General features: G+C 52.5%; 1 protein-coding gene across 9 annotated transcripts in view; it reads right to left on the bottom strand.

Moving 5' to 3' along the window:
* The window catches only part of AFAP1 (actin filament associated protein 1), a 145,732-nt gene that overhangs the window by 7,276 nt on the left and 117,798 nt on the right, over positions 1 to 20,658 (bottom strand). For 8 of the 9 annotated variants that reach the window (XM_025887356.2, XM_073891388.1, XM_073891385.1 and 5 more), the window contains 5 exons: positions 17,017 to 17,162; positions 12,570 to 12,687; positions 6,397 to 6,511; positions 3,814 to 3,978; positions 1,999 to 2,189 (listed from right to left, as the gene is read on the bottom strand). In XM_025887356.2, coding sequence (XP_025743141.1) covers positions 1,999 to 2,189; positions 3,814 to 3,978; positions 6,397 to 6,511; positions 12,570 to 12,687; positions 17,017 to 17,162 — 735 coding nt within the window. Of the gene's footprint in view, positions 1 to 1,998; positions 2,190 to 3,813; positions 3,979 to 6,396; positions 6,512 to 8,627; positions 8,883 to 12,569; positions 12,688 to 17,016; positions 17,163 to 20,658 lie in introns of all 9 variants that reach the window. The other variant, XM_073891392.1, reaches the window with a different exon arrangement.

The following is a 20,658-nucleotide window of genomic DNA, read 5'->3' as shown; positions in this document are numbered from 1 at the left end:
GGGTCACCACTAGAGAGAGGGGACCCCCGGGGGGATGTGGGGTCACCCTAGAGAGGGGACCCCCGGGGGGATGCGGGGTCATCACTGGAAAGAGGGGACCCCCGGGGGGATGTGGGGTCACCCTAGAGAGGGGACCCCCGGGGGGATGTGGGGTCACCACTAGAGAGAGGGGACCCCCGGGGGGATGCGGGGTCACCACTAGAGAGAGGGGACCCCTGGTGGGTGATGTGGGGTCACCACTAGAGAGAGGGGACCCCCGGGGGGATGCGGGGTCATCACTGGAAAGAGGGGACCCCCGGGGGGATGTGGGGTCATCACTGGAAAGAGGGGACCCCCGGGGGGATGCAGGGTCACCACTAGAGAGAGGGGACCCCTGGCGGGTGATGCGGGGTCACCAGGTGAAGAAAGTAGCTAGCTTGGAGAGATGCCTGAAATCGGAGACAGGGGTGAGGTAGGGGATTTGTAGTTTGGAGGTGACCTGTCCCTCAGCCAGTGGAGGACAGAGCAGGTGAACAGGACACCGTGGGAACTGACAACCGTTTCCAAAAGATTAATTTGGAAGGGCAGGGGTGGGAGGTAGGAGGGTGGCTGCCAGGGGCTGGGGGCGGGGCCAGAGTCCAAAGAATGGGTGAGGGCTCAGAAGGCAAAGATGGGGCCAAGAGCCTGGGATGGCAGGAGAGAACCCCAGGGGGTGGTGTGGCCACCCCTGCAGGAGGCCAGGGTCCGTGGGGTCCACAAGCCCATGTACCTCCAGCACAACCCCCACCTCCAGTTACAGCGGACCTCACTGTGCCCAGTCCTGTTCAAGCAGGATGCTGAGACGCCGGGGGCCGGGAGAGCGGGGCAGCCCTTGCATGCCGGCTCCCGACACACCCACCCCCCCTGCACCTTGGTCTCAGAGCGGGAATCCACGTGGACACACACGTAACCTGCAGCCTCCTCCCTTGCCAGAACACAGGCTCCATAGGGGTGTCCTGAGCCCGGGAGAGCGCCCGGCACCCCGCGGGTGCACGGCCTGGGTATGTATGCATAAGTTGTTGAATGAACGAATGAATACACGAGCTAACAAATACATGTATGATGAACCCACACTGTCTTCGGCCAGACACCGTGCCAGGAGCTGTTACAGACGCAGTAATGTCATTATCCCCATTTTGCAGAGGCCTCGGGAAGGGAGGTGACCCCAAACCCTGCCTATCCGACCCCCGAGCCTGCTTTCCTACAGGCTGTGGCTTGTGTTCCAGGGTCTGGTTCTCGCTGCTAGATCCAGCTCTGCCAGGCGACGGCCGACTCCTCAACGTCGAGGGGTGGCCGGTGGAGAGGGACGGGGGTTGGAGTTCCCGAGAGGGACAGGTGTAAGGCGGGTGGCGGGATTTCAGGGAGGTGGGGGGGAGGGCCGCGGGGTCCCCCTGAGACCGAGCCTGCGTCCAGGGCTGCCTGGCTGGCTACTGCGCTTAGGCAGCTTCCCATCACTTCTCTGGGCCTCTGCCTCCGGGTTTGCAAGATGGAAGCGGTGACATGTGACTCCCCAGGCCCCAGGGACCATGACGGCATTGTCACGAGCAAGGGACAGCAGTGACTTCTCAGTGACCGTTAGTCCAACGAGAGTGAAGGGTAAGTCCCTGCAGGTGGTAATTTGTGCTGGAAAGTGATTCCCCCTTGTTCCGTGAGATCCGAGGGGGAGGCCGTGTTTCCTGCCTGTGTTTCCCGGCCCCTGGCAGGGTTCCCAGGACATGCTGCACGTCTCAATAAAATCGGCTACATTGGATTAAGGTCTCCAGCTAATGAATTGGAATTGAATCAGGACATGTTTCAAAAGGGATAAGAGGAGCTGTGCCTCTGATCAGTGGATCGGAGGAGGGAAGGGAAACGGGCTCATGTGCCCACCATCGTTGCACGGAGAGAAGCAAACACGGTGTCGGCCGCTCGGAACAGAGCCGAGAGCACATCCGAGGCCGACATGTGGCTGGGTGTTTGCTGGGAGGGAGCAGACCCTACCTGCGGGCTCGACGTCCCCGACCTGGGCTCGATGGCCAGCCCCAGGGTGACCCCGCCGGCCAGGGCCTTCTTCAGGCTCTCCGTGACCTCCGTCAGCTCGAGCTCTAGGTTGACGCGCTCTGCCTCCTTCTGCTTACACTCCTCCTCCAGCCTCTTCAGCTTGTCTTCCAGAACCACCTGGGTCTTCCTGCCTGAAACCCCACAGACACACTGTCGCTGCAGCCGTGGGTGAGGGTCTCGGGATGGAGGACACGCGCTGGGCCCCCTCACAGGACCGCTGCGGAACTCTCTGGCTTGAGCGGCCCTGACCTGGGCCCTTTCTACAAAACTCAAGCTCAGCTGTTCTTTACAAGAGCCGAGGCCCTTCCCGAGCACTCCGCTCTCCCACAGCTGGAAGACTTGACCTGGAAGCCAGAGCCCTCGATTCTCACAAATCCCAGGATTCTAGGCCCGGACCTCCGTACACTCACCTGAACACATGGACTCTAACCAGATGGCCTGCAGGGGCGCTGGGGACCGGAAAAGTCTGGCTCTTCTCCTGTTCTGATGTTCCCACCCGCTATTCCTGAGTCCTCTCTCTCTCCTGCCCGTGGAGTCGATTACAACAAAGCTTGCACCTCCAGGGCTCCACAGCACACTCACTGTATTCCTTTTATTTGAAATGTGTTTCAGTGACGCAAGGAGGCAGGTCACGTACCCACTGCGCATGCAGGAAGACGGATTCCAAGGGGTCGCCCGACTTCTGTGTGTGGCCCTGGCCTCTAATGCTCACGGCACGGGAGCTGCTCTAACCTCTCTGCATCTTCACTATCTTGCAAACTTGAAACAGAAGAAGGAAGAAACCCTCCTTCTGTCTTGTTGGCCTGGAAGCTCCTCCCAGGGTCTCTAACTCAGCCTTTGGTCCCCCTGCAGGTGGCTGGACGCCACGTCCCGTCCCTCCCACAGGTTATCTCCCACCCACTCAGCCTATCCCTAACCTCCCAGACTTTAAACTCCAAAAGCACTTCTTGTCATAAAAGTCACTGAGGCGCAAAGTCTGGAAGGACCAAAGCGCTGACGGACCGTTTCGGGGGCGGGTGCACGAACTCCTCCTTCCTGGTCCTCTGCGCCCCTCTGAGTCCCGCCTAATCCAAGCCTGAAGAGTGGGTCTTGCCCAGGGTAAGAGCCAGTGTGGAGCTGAGGTGACTATGTTAAACAGGTCCATCCCCAGAACCAGGAACCACATCCCCAGCTCCTGCCGGCAAGAACAAGCCTGAGCCAGAGACACCCCTCTGGTCCCGACTCGGTTGTCTGACAGCTGCCTTCGGTCTGACTTCCCCTTTGAGAGTGTCTCTGCTAACCTGGCCTATTTCCCCGCTCCCTTCCAAGAATTCAGACACTGTCCCTTCTCGGGGCTCGGAGGGCTCCTTCTGCCCTGCAGAGACCTCTTACCCGGGCTCCTGAATCTTACTGTCCCTGTGGACTGTCCTCCTGCCAACCAGCCCCCCAGCTGCTTCATCAGACACATGACCTGAAACTCCTGAGCGTCTCTGCGCTGACACCAGAGGCTGGGACGACTCCCAGCACTGCCAGCCTCCACGAGCAGCGAGCAGGCTGAGCGGTGGTCCTGGCCTCCTCGTCTGTTCCACGGTCCCCCGACTGCAGCACCTGCCCCCGGCTTACCCGCAGTGCTTCCAAATGATAAGCAGCACCACATGGGGAGATGCGGTCTTACTAAGGTGAGAGCCCGTGGGCAGACCGGGAGGAAACCGAGGCGCTAACCCAAGGAGGTGCCCATGGCGGCTGGAAGCGCACCCCCACCCTCACCCCCCGTACCAGCGTTCACTTCGATGGCGGCTCGCAGGTCTCTCCTCTCTTTCCGGAGCTGGGCCAGCCTGTTCCTCAGCGTCTCCTTCCGCTTTAGCAGCTCCTCTTCTTTACTCTGCAACCGCTTGGCATCGGCTTCGACCCGGTTCTTGCCATATTTGTACTGGTCAGCATCTTAGGGGGGAGAAAAGCAGCAAAAGAAAATTAGGTTTAACCACATAACAGTGTAATTCATAAAGCCTGTTTAAAATCAGCCAATGCAGAGAAAGAAACTCTAATCTGGTTATTTCGCTAGCTCAGTAAGAAAAAGAATGGGACCAGTTGGAACAGAGTCGAAAGGGGAGTAGTTCAAATTTCCTAGTGCAGTTCAGAAAATGAGAACAGAATATGAGGACGTCCCTTTAACTCCCTGTCCTTTGAGGCAGTGGGGCTGGGATGAGTACCCTCTCACCAACATCGAGGGTCGCCTCTTTCTCTGTTATTTTTCAGAACGCTTCGGTAACACGGCCACCCCGGAGCCCGGCACCCACGCAGTCTGGCTCTGGCCAACCCGACGGCAGCTCTGCTCTGTCCCCTGCGCCGCGGTCGGTGCCCGCCTGCAGCAAGCGCGCAGGCATGCACTGAGTGAGCGGGTGAAGAACGGAGAGCTCGCGGAGTCCGGGCCCGACCGGCTGGGTCAGAGCCCCAGCTCGCCGCGTCGGCCGCGTGACCCGCAGCAAGGCCCCTCGCCTCTCTGTGCCTTGGTTCCCTCATCTGTGACGTGGTCATTCTCAGGGCTGTAACCAGGGTCAACTTAGTGTTTACAAAGCACTCGGAACAAGCACAAGATGGGGACGCCTCCGCTGCTCATTAAATAAAAGGAATGAGTGAAGAGGAAACCATTCCCCAGGAAACCCCCCCGAGATTTGGCCAGTGTCACACCACTAACTGATGTCACCTTAAAATCCCCCCCCCAAGCTCCTCTCCTCTAATTATGTTGGCCTCTTGATAATACTAAGAAGGACCGTCTCTGGAAAAAGACCTTGAAGAGATGAAGACGTCACAGGCGTGATGGAGGCCCACCGATTTCGGAGCTTCCACTGCCTCCTGCACCTGATTACCCCTCGGGGGCCTCTTGCGCGTCACGCACCGCCCCCCACGGCTTCACGCCCCACGGCACACCGCACAACACCACTCTCGCTGGCCTGCACCTGTGCTGCCCCACTGGACGTGCAGAGACTTCTGGGCAGGAGCGTGGGGTGAGGGTTCCCAGTGGAGGCGTGGGCCGGGGGGGCAGCTGTGGCTCTGGGCCGGCAGCTAATCTCCCTGAGCCTCAGCTTCACCCTCTATAAAGCAGAAGTGGGAAGGCCTACCTTGAGGTTTAAAGAAACGTGCTATTTGTACCTAAAACCCATCTCACGAAACCATGTGATGCCTGGGGCAGGGTGGACCGTCCCTGACAGCTCTAATCACTGTCGGGGACAGCCGAGTCCCCAGAGCCCTGTCCATGGCCAGCCACTTCCAGCATCCGTCCTAGATGCTGAAGTCACCGAATCCTGCAGCGCAAACCATCACGATGGCGATGCAACCGTGTGTTTATGAAGGCAGGTGCAAAATCTTCTGTCCCCAGTGCACCTCCCCTCACTAAAAACAAACAGAAAATGCACACGCAGAGCATGATGTTAAAAGGATCCCAGCGTGGGGATAACAAAAGGAACAATTTGAAACCAAAGCACTGCTATTAGCGGCCAGGGTAAGGATATGTTCCATAGGTGAAGTCCAAAACCTGTTCACTTCTTTCTGATCGGAGATGCTTTCCCAATAAACCTGTAATAACCTATACATAGCCACATCTTTTGGTCCCCATGCGGTCAAGCCCATCCAGGCTACAATGCAACTGGCTGAATTCAGCAAAGACACAGTCTGCAATTAATGCTGAGCCCCTCACTTGCGTCTTGCTGCTTCTCTGCTCAGCCCCCTGCCAGATTCGGGGCATGAAGCCGGGTCGTCCCTCCGGTTCTGTCACCGGCCAGCTGTGAGGCACGGGGGGGGGGGTGGTGGTGGTGTACCTGGGTCTCTCAGAGAGGATTTCTGCCCTTGCACGAATACCTGCCTGCTCACGCGGCTGGAGAAAGGAACGGGAGCCTGTCCATATCAGCTCGCAGACCACAAGCTGCGGCAGAAACGCGCGCCCCTCATCGATCCTTATGCTGCTCTTGTGCTTGGGAGGCCCATGTGGCGCCTCAATTCCTCCAGTCCCAGAAACCACAGCGGCCACTTGTCTATACCTCCCACACGGGGAGCTGAGCTTAGAGCGTTTACACGGCTCAACAGAAGTCACTAAGTCACCAACAGATCAGGGACACGAGCCGAGGTCTCCTGACCCGAAGCCCCTGGCCCCCTGCACCCACGACCGCCTCCTCCTGAAGCACTTGTAGCCACTTCTACACTAACAGGCAGCTTTATACAATGGTCATAAAAGCTGGGTTAAAAAACGTCACCCTTCTTCAATCCGGCAAGGAGGGAGGGTGACGATGAAGAGTCCCCTCTGACGGCCTCACCTCTGCAAACCACGCCTGAAACTAGAGCCAAGAAGCTGAACGATAAACTTACTTGAAGATGTTCGCTTCACGCCGGCTGCCGAATCCACCTTTTTTTGCTGGCTGCTCAGAGTCTTTCCTTTTCCCGGAACCCCATTGGAGGCTACTGGGGGCTTTTTACCCTTCAACTGTTGAAATAAACACGTAAGAAAATTAAAAACCAAACAATAATAATAATAAAAAAAAACCTTTCTTTTTTTCAGTAAATTGTCTCAGTCCCTAAGTCTTTCACATAACCTAGCACACACAGAAAAAATGAAGGGAGGAGGAAACCAGGCTGGTTTCCAAACACTGAGCTGCCGTGCTTTTCCGGTACGGGCTAGGCCGGTCTAGCACTGAGGTCCAAGGTGGGCGGAACTTGGACGTCTCCAGTTGGGATGCAATAAAAGTGATATAGATTTCCACTGGGAGATCATAAATGCTCACCAAGAAATTGGCACAGACAGTTGGGTATCCAAGAGCATTTGGTTGAGATTAGTAAAAGTCTGTGTTTCTAAAAATGAACAGCTTTTCTTTCCAGGGGATGCTCTTTAGGGGAGCGGCATGGCTGAGCAGCTCTGCAGCTGACTGATGTCCTCACGGGACAGACGACTACCTTCTGATTCCCTGACGGGTCAGAGGATGGAAGCAAGGGGAGAACAGAGGACCAGTATGAATGGGGTTTGAAGTACCCACAGGTTCTTAAAACACATGCAATAGCACGTCTGCCCCTTTGCGGCAAGCCGACAAATGCTGTGTTTTGCTTAAGTGATACGTGTGTACCCTATAGCCCTATGCCATCAATCGGGCTTGGTGGCAAATGCTGATGGCTGCTGTTGCTGTGGGCCTCGCTCTGGGGAGCCAGACCTGCATTCAGATTCTGGCTCTGTGAGTTGGGACATGCTGAGCAAGTCCTTAAAACTCTCTGAGCTTCCATTTGCTCATTAAAAAAACAAACAAATAAATAAAGATACTGAATCCTCCCCAGAGCATTCCTAAAAAGGTCAGGTGACACGCCAGACAGGTGTGGCATACTGTAGGTGCTCAATATTTGAAAGGTGTCTCCATTAAACAACAGGTGCCCTATCAGAATGACCAAATAGAGCACAGGAAAACTAAAGGTACAATGACTCACCTTACAAACGTGTTCCTACTTAAAATAGTAAAAATGAATAAAAACAAGCACATAGAAACAACATATTGGATCATTCCAAACTAATCTGGGGACAATCCAAGCATGAGGTGGCGTATTTCGTTCCATGATTTCTACCTAAGAGAACCTTAATGCCAACAAAAAAGTAAGTACGTAGACAGATTAAGTGTTCACTTAGTGAATCTTCAGAGATCTGAGCAGCTGTGGTTAAAAATGAGAAACAAATCCTGTGCTGTGGTCTGATGGAGTCCATGGGTTGGGGGGAGTCCATGCATTGGGGGGAGCTGCCGTAAGCCACCACTATGCGAAACGCTAAGACCCTACCAGGCGCTCAGTGTTTCCTAAAATTACCCAAGAAATGGAGGGAAAAGAGTATAATTTAAAGTGTACCCATCTGCTTTATGTTCGCAGAGTATTCTCATGCTGTGGCGCTTGGATTTGTGCGCCAAGCACACAACGTTCTTCAGTGGAAAGTGCGTGAACACACAAGATCAACATTTACACTGAAACGTCATTGTTCGCCATAACTGTGGGGTGCAGAGCAGATGGCAGTTCAACCCCAAGGTTGTTTATCATTCAATCATAATCCAAAATCCTCATTCCCGTGTACTCGGTTTTAGGCATTCCACTTTCAGACTCGTTACAGAAAAACCCTGTACTACCCTGAAAATCCTGCTTAACGTGTGAAGACCGAAAGCCATTACTACCTGGAGTCCAGCGTTCCTCGCACACCTGTGACAGAAACATTAAAAAAGCTTGCGGTGCAAGAATCTTCCGTAAAGTTTTATTGTTCCTTTTTTTTTTTTTTTTTTTTTTTAATCTTTGGCTTTAGTCAACGTAACGCACCAAATTCACTGGGGAATTTTCCAAGAATAGAAAGAGAGCCAGATTTAGGCCAAGAAAGACAGTGCTTCAGCCACGAACTAGTTAGGGGAGCTTCATAAGCTCCTGGGTAGCCCAACGCTGACTGCATTTGCAAATGCTCTTCTGGTTGAGGCAAAAATCCCACCGCACCCTTGATGAGTCTCGTCTGCTACGGGCTGGTGACTACCCCCCCGTGGGAGGACCGTGATTCCGACAATTCTAGAACAGGACGGAAGGAGATGCTGTACCTGAGAGCTGAGCCCGAGAGGCGCCCTCCCCAGAGAAGAGGGGTTAGTGGGAGGCAGACCGCAGGAGGGAGGGTATTTGTAATGGTTACAGGACAGTTTGTCCGGAGACAGCCTAGAAGCCTTTCTGTCAGCAGGCGGGTAGCGCGCAAAGATTTTCGGAGACGGCAAGTTATCGTACAGGACCGCGTGCTCATAAAGCACCTCTTCTCCCAGGCCCCTGGCACAGGAAGCAGGAGGGCGGTCTTCGGGGTCCCACTGCAACACACAGCTTCGTCGTTAGTGCTCATGGCCACAGAAAGCAGAGCAGAGATTTTAGCATATTGAGACATTATTAGTACCCCCAAAACACGTGCATGTACCCCACACTGGTACTGATAAAACACACACAAATACACACACACAACAAGTAGGTGGACAACGGTTCCACTTGGAGAGACTTCAGCAAAGCTTTCTTTTTTCCTGAAATCATTCCCAGGGTAACCGGCTTAGGAAATTTTTGTTTTGTTCCACTTTATTTTTAAGGCAGAAAAAAAAAAAAAAAAAAAAGAACTGATTTGACATTTCTTTCCTTAAGGTACCAGAGTTTGGAAGTCCTAATCCAGAGAGCAGAAGCCACATGACATAAGAAGAGGCCTGCCAGCCCGGGGGCCCCCAAAACCCAGAGCTCTGGCTGTCCCCAGAAAGCACCTTGCCATCCCATCCCAGCAAAGCACTTCGTTTATAGTTGTGACTACACTCTGGACATTGTTTGAGGCGCTTCACAGTTGTTGACCCATATAATTCCCCTGGGAATCTCAAGAGGCATGGGGAAACTGAAGCAGAGCGGGGCTCCTAACCCCACAGGGCGTTGCCTCCCAGCTGCAGGCTCCCCCAGGGGAGAAAGCACCTCCTGAGCCTCCCCGTCCGTCATGCAGGCATAGGGGACTTGGGTGGCATGGGGTGACTATCAGCCTGCACCCAGGGGCCACGCTCTGATGCCTGAAGAAAACACAGCGACCCAAACACAGTCGGTTGAAAGAAAGAAATGCAATCATCAGAGAAAAGAGGATGTTTCGGCATATAACTGATACAATGGCGTTGTCTTAGCAGGAAACCTTTTTACAAAGGACTAGAATAGCTACAGGCCACTTTGGAGCATGGACTTTAAAGCGTAAATGAAAACCTAAAGTCACAACCACAGCCAGAGCCCTTTCTATTTGAAAGGTCTTTATAAATTGCTTTGCATTTACAAAAAAAGAGAGAAATATTAATTCCTATGTTATGCTTATTTTATCCTATTTTTATATCCTTCCGGCCGCGTCTCCTTCTGCCAGACTGTAATTACAGCCTTTTGTTACAAAAATAGGAACAGTCTGAAATCTCATGGGAGGGGCACTTCTGTCCCTTTGCATCCCCTTAGAGGTGTCTATTTTTGTGACATGGGGACCCTCCTACCATCTAAACACAGCGGCCCACACGCACAAGCCCGGACGGGACAGCCCCATGAGGATGACCCTCACATGGCTGTCCAGGGTGATTTCAAGGCTCGAGATGGACAATCCCCTCCCCAAAACCAGAGGATCAAGTCACATGGAACACTCAGAAAACAGAGACTCCACAGAGGTTTCTCGATTAAAAGCATGGCAGGAGATCCTTTTGGAGACTCACTTCGATCTGGTGCTGGCATCAGGAGGAGGCTGGGGGCAAGGGTGACTGAAGTCGATACACTGCTGGAATGTCAGGTTTGGGCTCAGAAAGTAGGAACTTCGTAACACCGAGAAAAGGAGGACTTGCAAAGGAGGGACTGCCTGGTAATGGAGCCCGGTGTGCTGGGGCACAGCAGGAAGACAGGCCTGGGCTTCAGGGAAGCCCTCACTAAGCCAGCGAGCCACAGACACTGTGCCCAGGACCTGGCGTTTTCGACCCCACCATCCATGCGCAGAAACAATCGCTAACAACTGCTAAGTGCAAAGTCCTTCCAGGATGGGGGGGGGTTTGTCTCTGAGACAGAGGACACTGTGGGTGCGCTAAAGAAAGCTCATTCCTGGGGATGGCCTCAACCTGCGTGACCCAAACCTAGGGCATGGGTGGGTGGGTGGAGTAGTGCTCGTGTGGGCCTGGGGCTTGCCCAGGTGCTCAGCCCGCCCTGTGGCTTCCGTGTCGAAGGCTAAGGAAGAAGGGAGAAAATTCTCTCAGGAAAAGGGGCACGAAGGGGCCTTCGGGCAGGAAGGGCCAGAGAGAGGCTTGTGTGTTGTCTGTCCAGCACGGCTGGTGGCAGAGGCCGAGGGCCCAGAGCGGCAGAGCGCTCCGTGAGAATGAGTTTGCTGGCTGGGCCTACAGCGAGGGCAACGGCTGCCCAAGAGGAGCTGTGGTTGCCCGGACCCAACGGAAGCCAGGGACCACCCTGGACGCGGCTCATGCCCAGGAAGATGCACAGAGACCGCTCGAGATCCTGCTCTCACGGAGGTCACCATGCGGCCTTCCCTAAGTGGGGGGGCTCAGGGGAGGAGGGCTGGGGCTACAGTGGGCACCAGGAGCCCTTCCAACTCTGGAGACCCCGGTGGTGGTGAGGACAGGGGCCAGGAGCTCACGTTTCCTCACTGCGGCACGACTCATCGCCCACCCCAGCCCCGCTCACCCCAGCCTCAGACAGGAAACCATCTGAGGGACTTGTGGCCAGGGTGGGGTTGCGCAGCGGCTCTGCTCCGACCCCTCACCCACGTCCTAGCACGGGCCCTAATGTCCATGTGAGCCTGCCAGGCCTGGTCCCCGCTCTGCCCTTCCTCCCCTCCGCCCCTCCCCCCCCCCCCCCCCGCCCCGCTGGACTGGAAGGCCATTATCCCCAGTCGAGAGCCCAGGTGCCCGGGGACGTGCAGAGAGCCGGGAAGGAGGGAGAGGATGAGCAGGCAGGGATGAGGCAGGCAGGGAAGAGGGGCTGTGTGATGAGGAGAAACCCCCTTCTGCAATCCAGTAAGGAGCCTGCAGACCAAACCCTGCGGGAACCCCAGGGCAGGCCCCGGGGGGTGGAAGGAAGAGCGCCCATGACAAGATGTCCAGAACCCCGAGGACACATGACACTCGGCGCGGGGCAACTGGCTGGCTACCTCTGACCCAGATCACAGAAACCTTCTCTTCAGCCTGCTTCTATTTCTGAGCCCGGGGAGTCCTTGCTTGACCCCCACACTTCCTTCGACAAGTCTGTGGTCTCCCGGTTCCTGCCTCAGGCAGGTGTGGATTTTATGACCATGGGAAACAGAGAGCTGATTGGGGACATCCCTCAAAGTACTGAGAAAAGAATGGGTGAGCAAAACAGCAAGAAAAAGATCTAACACACTTTTCAAGTTTGGAAAAAACCAACAATCAACATATCCTATGCCAACCTTTGAAATAGATCTTGACAGATGCCCACTTTAAAGCCACCCAATACCAGGGGACCAATGGTAGGCTGGTTTCTCAAGAGCCTCTCCACGAGCCTGCGGACTTGGTGGGCTTTATGCCTGGTGGCCCAGGGCTGGCATGGGGCCTGGCCCGGGGAGCGTGCAGTATGGCCTTGGCCGTGGCAACACTCCCTTTGTGATGTGAGTTCTCTGAGCTCTTCTCCAAGCACTAACTGCTGGGCGATAACCTCTATGTGCTCTCTTTGGATGTGTCCAAGTTACAGACCCTAATGTGCTATCCTTCACTCGTATTTTGGGCCATGCAGAGATACCTAGGTGATGACCAGGACGCTGAATGACAGTCAGGGTCCTGGCATCCGGTTCCCTACTTCTGCAGATGCAGATGAACAACTGGTCAAAACCAAGTGCAGGAGGGAGGGCGTGCAGGTTTCATCCTGCCCCAGAGCATGGCAGAAAGCCCTCGGGCTCCCGGCCTGAAGTCAGGGGTCCCAGGTTACGGGCAGGCTCCCACCGCCCCGCGTCTAACGCACCCAAGCCCGGACCGGCGTAAGAAGGGCGCACTCACCGAGCCGTTAATGCACGGGACGTCATCATAATGCAGCGCCGTGCCGCTGGGGTGCGCGTAGCCATTGGTGGTGCTCCCCAGGTACGGGTTGGCAGAGATGCCACGCCTGTTCATGAAACTGCGGGAGAAGAAGTGGGTTAGACGCCCCCAAGCAATCCAGAGCCTTCCGGGAGTCCAGCTGGACGCTCAGGGCCCGGCCGGAGGTGACGGGGGACAAAGTAGCAGCCGGCACCCCGGCAGAAGCGGGGTGTCCGGTGACAGTGCCGAGGACGGTGCCGAGAGCAGCCGCCCTGCAGGACTGTGGCAAGGACGGTGGTGATGCGTGCTGGACACGAAGCGCCACCTGGCTGTCCTGTTCCTTGTGCGTGTACTGCTCATCGCCACCTGACGCGGCGTCTGACTAGCTCGTCCCCCAAAACGTCAGCCTCAGGACAGCACGGCCGTGGCCACTCTTGCTCATTCTGGACCTTAAGTGTCGGGCCAAGAGGCTCTTGGCCAATGTGGGCTGGATGCAAGGACGTGCCAACGGCTGACTCGTGAAGTTACGTTTGTTAGAAGTGGGAGATGTAAGCGCCCAGGGAAGAGAGAACTCAGAGAGCACTTCTTCTACACTAAAATAAAGAAGTAAATAGCTAAACTAAAATAGTCTGGAATTATATAAACTTTTTTTTTTTTTAATGTAGGCTCCACACCCAGTGTGGAGCCCAATGCAGGGCTCAGACACCACCCTGAGATCAAGACCTGAGCTTCAGTCAAGAGTTGGATGCTTAACCAACTGAGCCACCCAGGTGCCTTCCCCCCAAAATGGTATTTTTAAAAAAATTGTTTCTTTGCAGGATCTTACATTTCTGTGATAACTAGCTGCATAAAAATGGGAGGAAATAAAACTGGTGAGGGCAGGACAGGGAATGCGGAGGTCTCCCAGCGAGGCCAGCCCCTGGTTCCCCGGAGAAGCAGAGGAAACTGCCGTCCAGGGGGCCTCTCCCCGCGGTTCCGAGTGCAGGCGCGCCCTCTGCTGGGCGAAGGCGGGCACGGCAGTCCCGCCTTCTTTCATGTGTTCACAACGGACAAAAACTTAGAGGATTATTCCGTACTCACAATATAGATAATTATGTATAGGAAAAGGGAATGTGTAGAAAAGGAACATGCAAGAAGGAAAGAGAAAAATTTAATCACATAAGTCTTCTGCCACAACAGAGGATTTTTTGTCTTAAAATATATATTTTTTTCTAATGTAAACGTCTCGTTTGAGGGGTTTTGGGGGTGAGGCACCATGTGCACATGGCTGCTGCACACCCCGCCCAGCGGTCAGTGACCGGGCGTCTGGAGCCCAGCAGCAGAGACCATCACATGCTTGCCGTGTGGCACCATGCACACTGGGCAGGGATGCCAGGACGGAGCTGGGTCCACCGGGGGCAGGACAGAGCTCAGAGCGGACACCAGCAGGGTGCTGCGTGTCACGGGGCGTGGGAATGAGCAAAGCCACAGACGAACGGGTGCCCCAGCTGGAAGAGGCCTGGCCCTTCCAGGGAGGGCCCCACACCCCAACACAGGGGTCACCCGTGGAGCCCTGGCTGCGGACCAGGCCCCCGTCCTCTGCCTGGGTGCAACAGAGTCTTTAAACACATATAAAAGTGGAAATGCAGTGAGAGAGCCCACGCCACTCGTTAAAAACGTAAGCCCCTCAGAGGAAGTACTCGTACTGTGTGAAAATACAATGTAAGTTCTACCAACTTACCACGGCCAAGTGTGCGGTTCTGGGGCAGTAAGTGCATCCATGCGGCTGGGTGGCTGGCACGGCCCTCCACCCCCAGCGCTTCCCCACCTCCCGTCCCGCCCCGGGCACCTGCCCACACCTGCCTCCTGCCTCTGTGGATTGGCCACAGGAGTGCATCAGACAGAACGCGTGCCCTTGTTCCTGCCTCATTCACCCAGCACAACACCCTTCAGGTTCATGCCCATTTTAAGGGGTTCCTGTGAGAAGGCAACTCAGGTTGACGGGTCCCTTCTGGTCTGTCCGCTGCCCTCTCTCTGCCCACACTGATCCATGGCCTTTTAGCTCCACCACTATGACTATAGCCTGCTCACGGGCCACTTGAGATCAGTTTTAGGAAAAAAAATTCAGAATGTTTCCTTGTGTCAGATAATCTATGCATCTCATTTAAAAATAGGCTAGGTCTTGGGAAAATAGATTCCAGTGTTTACCGTTACTGATATTCCTAAATACACTTCTCCCAGGAGAATTTAAATGACTATTTCTTCTTTTACTGCCTTCTTCCCAAAATACACCACTGTCGTCTCCCCCCTCAGACATATCCAGCACACAGACACTTCCCCCTGACGACCTTGAAAGGATTCATTAACCAGCTGCCAATCTGCATAAAAGCAAAAATTAATTTAATCTCAGGACATTTATTACACTGGCAAGCTGCCATATTTTATATTTTGAACATCATTTGCTTGTTAAATCTCTTCTCTTGTTTTATATACGTTTAGCTAGAGAACTGGAAAACAAAAATAACCTTTATTGCTAACTAACATTTATAAAGATTTTAATTAGTAGCAAAAATTCCCGTGGCCGAAAACTCCTTACGCACGTATTTTTAATAAATAATTTTTCAATACTGCAATCTACGCTCCTTTCTCAAAACCAGGACCTTCCCACATTTGGTTTAGATTAATACTCATCTGGAAAGCGGAGGCTGAGTTTTGTTCTAGGGGAAATCCTGTTATTCGGGCTGCTCTAATGTGTGGTTATTAGTTGGCTGATTACAGCTGAAGGCACACATGCATGAGGAGGGGCTCCATGATCTAATAAAGTTCCAAAGGAGCAGTTAAAAACCACAAACTCCTTTCTTTTCATGTTGCTCTAGATGTGGAGATTTTGCAAAACCCGGTTTATGGATATTACATTTCTTAAAAAGCCACTTGATTAAATGTGCTCGTTTACTGTGTGTGCTAAAAGATTAGGGGGTTCACTGTAATCCACGTGCACATGGCCGACGGGATAGAGGGTGTTTATGGAAAAATAATGAATAGGAACAGAAGAGTCAGTACTTGACTATGTCACCCTGATTTGACACAAAGGACAGTCTGTAAGAAGTACAGGGAGTCTAGACTTTAGGAAACCTCTACTGTCACTGGAGATTTTCTGAAAGAGTCATACAGAAATTAATCCATGTTGTCAAGGCTATTCACCTGAGCTACGCATAACATGGGGCTCGATCCCTCCTAGGAGCTCATGTTGCCTCTACTCGCCCCAGAGCATCCCAGCCAAGCACTAAATGTTCCTTCTATAGCACCACTCGAGAGACACACGGAGACTGCTCGAACTCCCCCCGCCACACCACGCTCGTGTTCAAACTAGATGGTGGAGCTCATGGTAAACAGGTCAGTGTCGCTGTGGATACTGGGTCTCCCCATCACAGAGCTGCTGGTATGTTCATCATCACAGGCAGACGATACAACTCAATCACCTGCTTTGTTCCCAGGCGCCTGTCCTTGGCTTCAAATGCAGACTCTCTACCGATGAGGGTAGAGAGGGTAATAGAAGCAGGGGTCCAGGGATTGTAGACAGGAGACCAGAGGAAGCTCCAGATGTTGCCCCAGATACTGCCTCCGCTAGCCTGGTCTCTACAAAGGGAGCTCAGGCACTGAGAGGTTATAGATCCCTTGTCCAGACTTTCCACTTAGTGAATACCACGCAGGACCAGAGCCCGAGTTCCCGCCTCCTCATCCAGCGCCCCTCCCCTCACAGCCCCAGGGCAAAGGCCTTACAGACCAGTACTATTATGAAACCAGTTCTGGCCTTTGGGGCTGCGTGAATCTCAAATGCCCTCAGGGTCTGTGGACCTAACCTTGAGAATTGCTACTATCATTATCTTCGTTGTCATTATGTTACAGAAATATGGTTCAAAACAATGTTTTCATACAAATAAGCCTTTTAAAGAAAATAAAACCACAACTTAAGTTTTAAAAGTACATGACCGATGACCTTGAAAATTCAGCCCTCCTTACAGCAGATGTAAATCATTTGTTGCATAGAATTGTCCCCTTAATACAGGGGTCAGCGATCTAAGGCCATGGGACCCATCCAGTCTGCTGCGTGTTTTTGCAAATAGTTTTATCGGAACACAGCACACGGGTTCCCTTACCCACGGTCTGTGGCTGTGATGGCAGAGTGAGCAGCTTCAACAGGAAACATTTGGCCCCCAAAGCCAAAAATACTTACTGTCTTGCACTTTACAGAAAAAGTTCGCCACCCCTGCTCCAATAGAAAACACAGAGGGAGGAAATGACAAATATTTCAGCAGAGTTTGCATCAACATAATACAAAAGGGAGAGTCTTTAGTTGTTTTTCCCCCCGAGTCTATGCACACAAAAAGTTAAAAGAATTAGTGAAAGAAGAGCATTGTTTGGCTTCAGGGCCACTTCACACGGATCTTACCAGAAGGTTTGTTTGGCCGTCTGGATGACGTTCGCAGACGTCTCCACGTCAATGTAGTCGTAGTGCAGGGCCCCGGGGTCTGTGGAGGACCCCGTCTCGGCCAGCAAAATCCCAATCCATCTGCCCATGTCCTCAGAAGAGGAGGCCTGGGGAGGAGAAGGGAGAAGCGTGCGTGCACTTAAGTGATGGTAAGGGGTCTCATATTCCCGCACGTCTGCACAGACACTGTGTAGCACAAAGCCAATGCGACCAAAAGCACATGAGGGGCATAAAGAGGCGTGGAGACGCCGTCCCAGCCTGAGCGATGCACTCATACTGCGTGCACACCAAGTCTCGATGCAGGAAGTTACAGCATGATTTCCACCCAAGGAAACAAAATCTGAGTCCTACAGTGCCGTCCGATTACTTTGGGGAAAGGCAGCAGGTGTGAGGTGCAGGAATTGCTGCAGGGAGTTGAGTTAAATCTCAGTTGGAGGAAGTTGCCTAGAAAGCGTCATTAACTTGGCAACAAAATCTGACCAGAAGGAGGAGCCCCTCCAACCTGGGCCTGGCCTGACCTGGAAACCCCATGGGACCCACACCTCTGTGGGCTCCAAGCTCTGTCCCCCACCCTGTAGCCCTTGTTGGGGCCTCCTAACCTGGCCTGAAATGGCAATCTTAATTCCCCTGATTAGATGGTACAACGACTTTCTTTCCTATCTTCTGTGTTTACGTAAGCGCAATCATGCTTTATAGCCCCTAGCTGCTTTATGCATGACATTTTTAAGATCTTTGAAATGGTCCCCACCCCAAATTTGATCTGCTGAATGTGCCAGTCTGAAATATAGCTTTAAGATCCTGTTCATTAAATTTCTAAGTCACCCTTGTGACATGATTTAGAAAATCAGAAGTTTTACATTTATAATGGTATTCAAAACATTTGATTCATCAGAATATGATGTTTAAAGTTTAGGGGACGTTGAGCTATTAAGTGCATGAGTTAATGGAATGTGAAAGAAAAAATAAATATTTTCATTAAAATTACTAATTTTCAATATAAAGAAAGATCTATTTTTTAAGATTTTATTTATTTATTTGTCAGAGAGAGAGAGAGAGAGAGCACAAGCAGGGGGAGCAGTAGAGGGAGAGGGAGAAGCAGGCTCCCCACTGAGCAGGGAGCCCGACAAGGGACTCACTCGATCCCAGGACCCTGGGATCATGACCTGAGCTGAAGGCAGATGCTTAATCGACTGAGCTGCCCAGGTGTCCCAGAAAGATCTATTAAGTTTAGCTCAAAGACGTAAAGAAAATGAGGTTTTATATTTACAGGCTTGACAGGCTGAACAGAGATCAGAATACATGTAATTGTAAATATTCCCAGGGCCGTTAACATGAAACTATTTTTCATGTGGCTCATACAATGGGCTCGTAACAAATCCCTCCTAGCCAGTACTGAGTGAGGCCCCAGGACAAGCTGCAGGGACTCCAGTCATGAGCCTTGCAGAGGGAGAATGTAGCCAATGTTCATGGAATGAAAATGAATTCATTTGAATACTTGGGTAAATAAAAATCAAAAATGTGTTATCTTCACTGGTCTTTCTGTCCTTCCCCAAAACAAACTCTGTAGCCACGATGTATCTGTGACTCAATCTATACTGATGTGTCTGTTACTACCCTACTTAAGCATTTTTAAAAGTATTTTAACACACTATATAACACGGGATTGATACAATTACACTAGAGCTCATTAATTATTTTCTTCATAGTTTATAGAATTTTCTCATAGCCTTGTGGAAAAAAAACCCTATGATGTTGAACTGAAATTAGAGGTTATTGGTTATGATCTCATGGTTCTTAATACAGAAATAGATATGGATGTGGATGTGTGAATGCACATACATGTGTATATGTATGTTTACAAATACATACATGTACATAACACACATGTGCACAAATACACACACACACACACACACACACACACACCTATTTCTGAGTCCCACCTGGAGGAACCCACTAAGAGCTCTCTGGAGAAATGGCTGAGGGGCAAGGAAAGGTACAAGATGAGCCCAGAACATCTTATCAAAGAATGGCGGGGCCCGTGGTGTCTTATCCCAGGACATAGCAAAGGCCGCAGGGGTGAGTTCGAAGGGCCTTCTGCTGACCAAATCTGGGATGATTCCACCAAAGTAAATCATGACAATAAAGCATATAATCACTGATTAAAACAATATTCTCTGAATCCCCCCTGATACACATACATAAAGGGATTAATAATTAAATGGGAGGAGCGGGAAACCTTCCTTACAGTAGGTGTGAACTAATGTGTATAGAAGGAATGATGGAGTTTCAAAGTCCCTATTTAGCACCTGTCATTATAACGACTGTTTCAGGTAAGCGTCATCAATGCACGCTAACGTTAGCAGGCGCAGAAGTGAGTGACGACGGGGTATTTACATAGATGGCCTCAACATACCTTCCCATATGATGCTTTTAAAGACAAAGGGAAAGCCCAGTAAGTGTGCGGTGGGGAAACCGCGCAGACACCCTGCCCAAGGGAGAAAAGTGGACACTATTGGCTGTTGGGGGGGGTGACAGGTGCGACTCCCGGCGGGACGCGCTGTGACACCCACCACGGGCTCCGGCTGGGGAGCCCACCTGGAGCCCAACAGCAGGGAAACAGCAGATGCGCCCAGACTGAGCGGCCTCTATGCAGTAACTGGTCTGTACCCTCCACATGTCTCCACACCATGAGGCCAGCCAGCCAGAGAAAGAGACAGTGGCTGAGGCGACACACAGTCTGGGGTTTCCTCCTGCCTGCAAGGGACACTGTCCAGCTCGGAAAAGCCGATTAAGATCTATGGATCAGATTACAGGGGTGTGTAAACGTTAATTTCCTGATTTTGATAATTATATTCTGGTTTTGGTAAGGGAATGCTTTTGCTTTTAGCAAATTCGCAATAAAGTACTGAGGGAATAAAGGGGCAACACAGCTGTAAAAGGTTCTGAGAAACTTCACACAGAAGGAGAGGAATGGGGGAGGGGGGAGCGCAGGAGACCCCACACACAGGAAAATATCATTATCGGGGGTTATGGATGGAGAGTGCATGGAAATTATTTCTGATATTATCATGACTTTCCTGAAATTATCTCAAAGTAAAAGTTAAAATGACCTTAGAAAACATACAGATTACATTTCCTGGCTGGTGCACTGCATTTCATGACTGAGCGATGCAGGCTGCCTGTGTGTGTTGGGTGCCGTGTGGCCCTGCGCGCGCGCGCGTGCGTGTGTGTGATTGATGACCGGGACGTGGAGGAAGGGGCTGCCCTCCCTCACAAGGACTGGGGGCCCTTCCCACCTGCGGGCTGCAGGTGCACAAGGGTGCCTTCCTCACCAGGCCGCCCCCAGGTCTGCCTCTCTCCCTTCCGGGAGCAGGCATGCGCCAACTCAGACCTCCCCCACTGCGCCCCATCCCAGGGCTGCTGCCGAAGCTGGCCCAGGAGACCTGCCCTGTTTCACATCAAGGCCACAGTTTCCTCCTTTGTGTTTTTAGCTGTCCCCCCTGCACCCACCCTAGTTTTCAGCCTGCATAAATCTTACTAAGTACAGACTCTGGCCCAACACTCACATTTTATAGGTGAATCAAAAAGCCCAGGGAGAGA

The sequence above is a fragment of the Callorhinus ursinus genome, unplaced genomic scaffold, assembly GCF_003265705.2.
Source record: "Callorhinus ursinus isolate GAN/ISIS: 27379988/994484 unplaced genomic scaffold, GSC_fseal_2.0 scaffold4, whole genome shotgun sequence".
NCBI lineage: Eukaryota > Metazoa > Chordata > Mammalia > Carnivora > Otariidae > Callorhinus > Callorhinus ursinus.
This window is presented reverse-complemented; position numbering and strand designations above follow the sequence as displayed.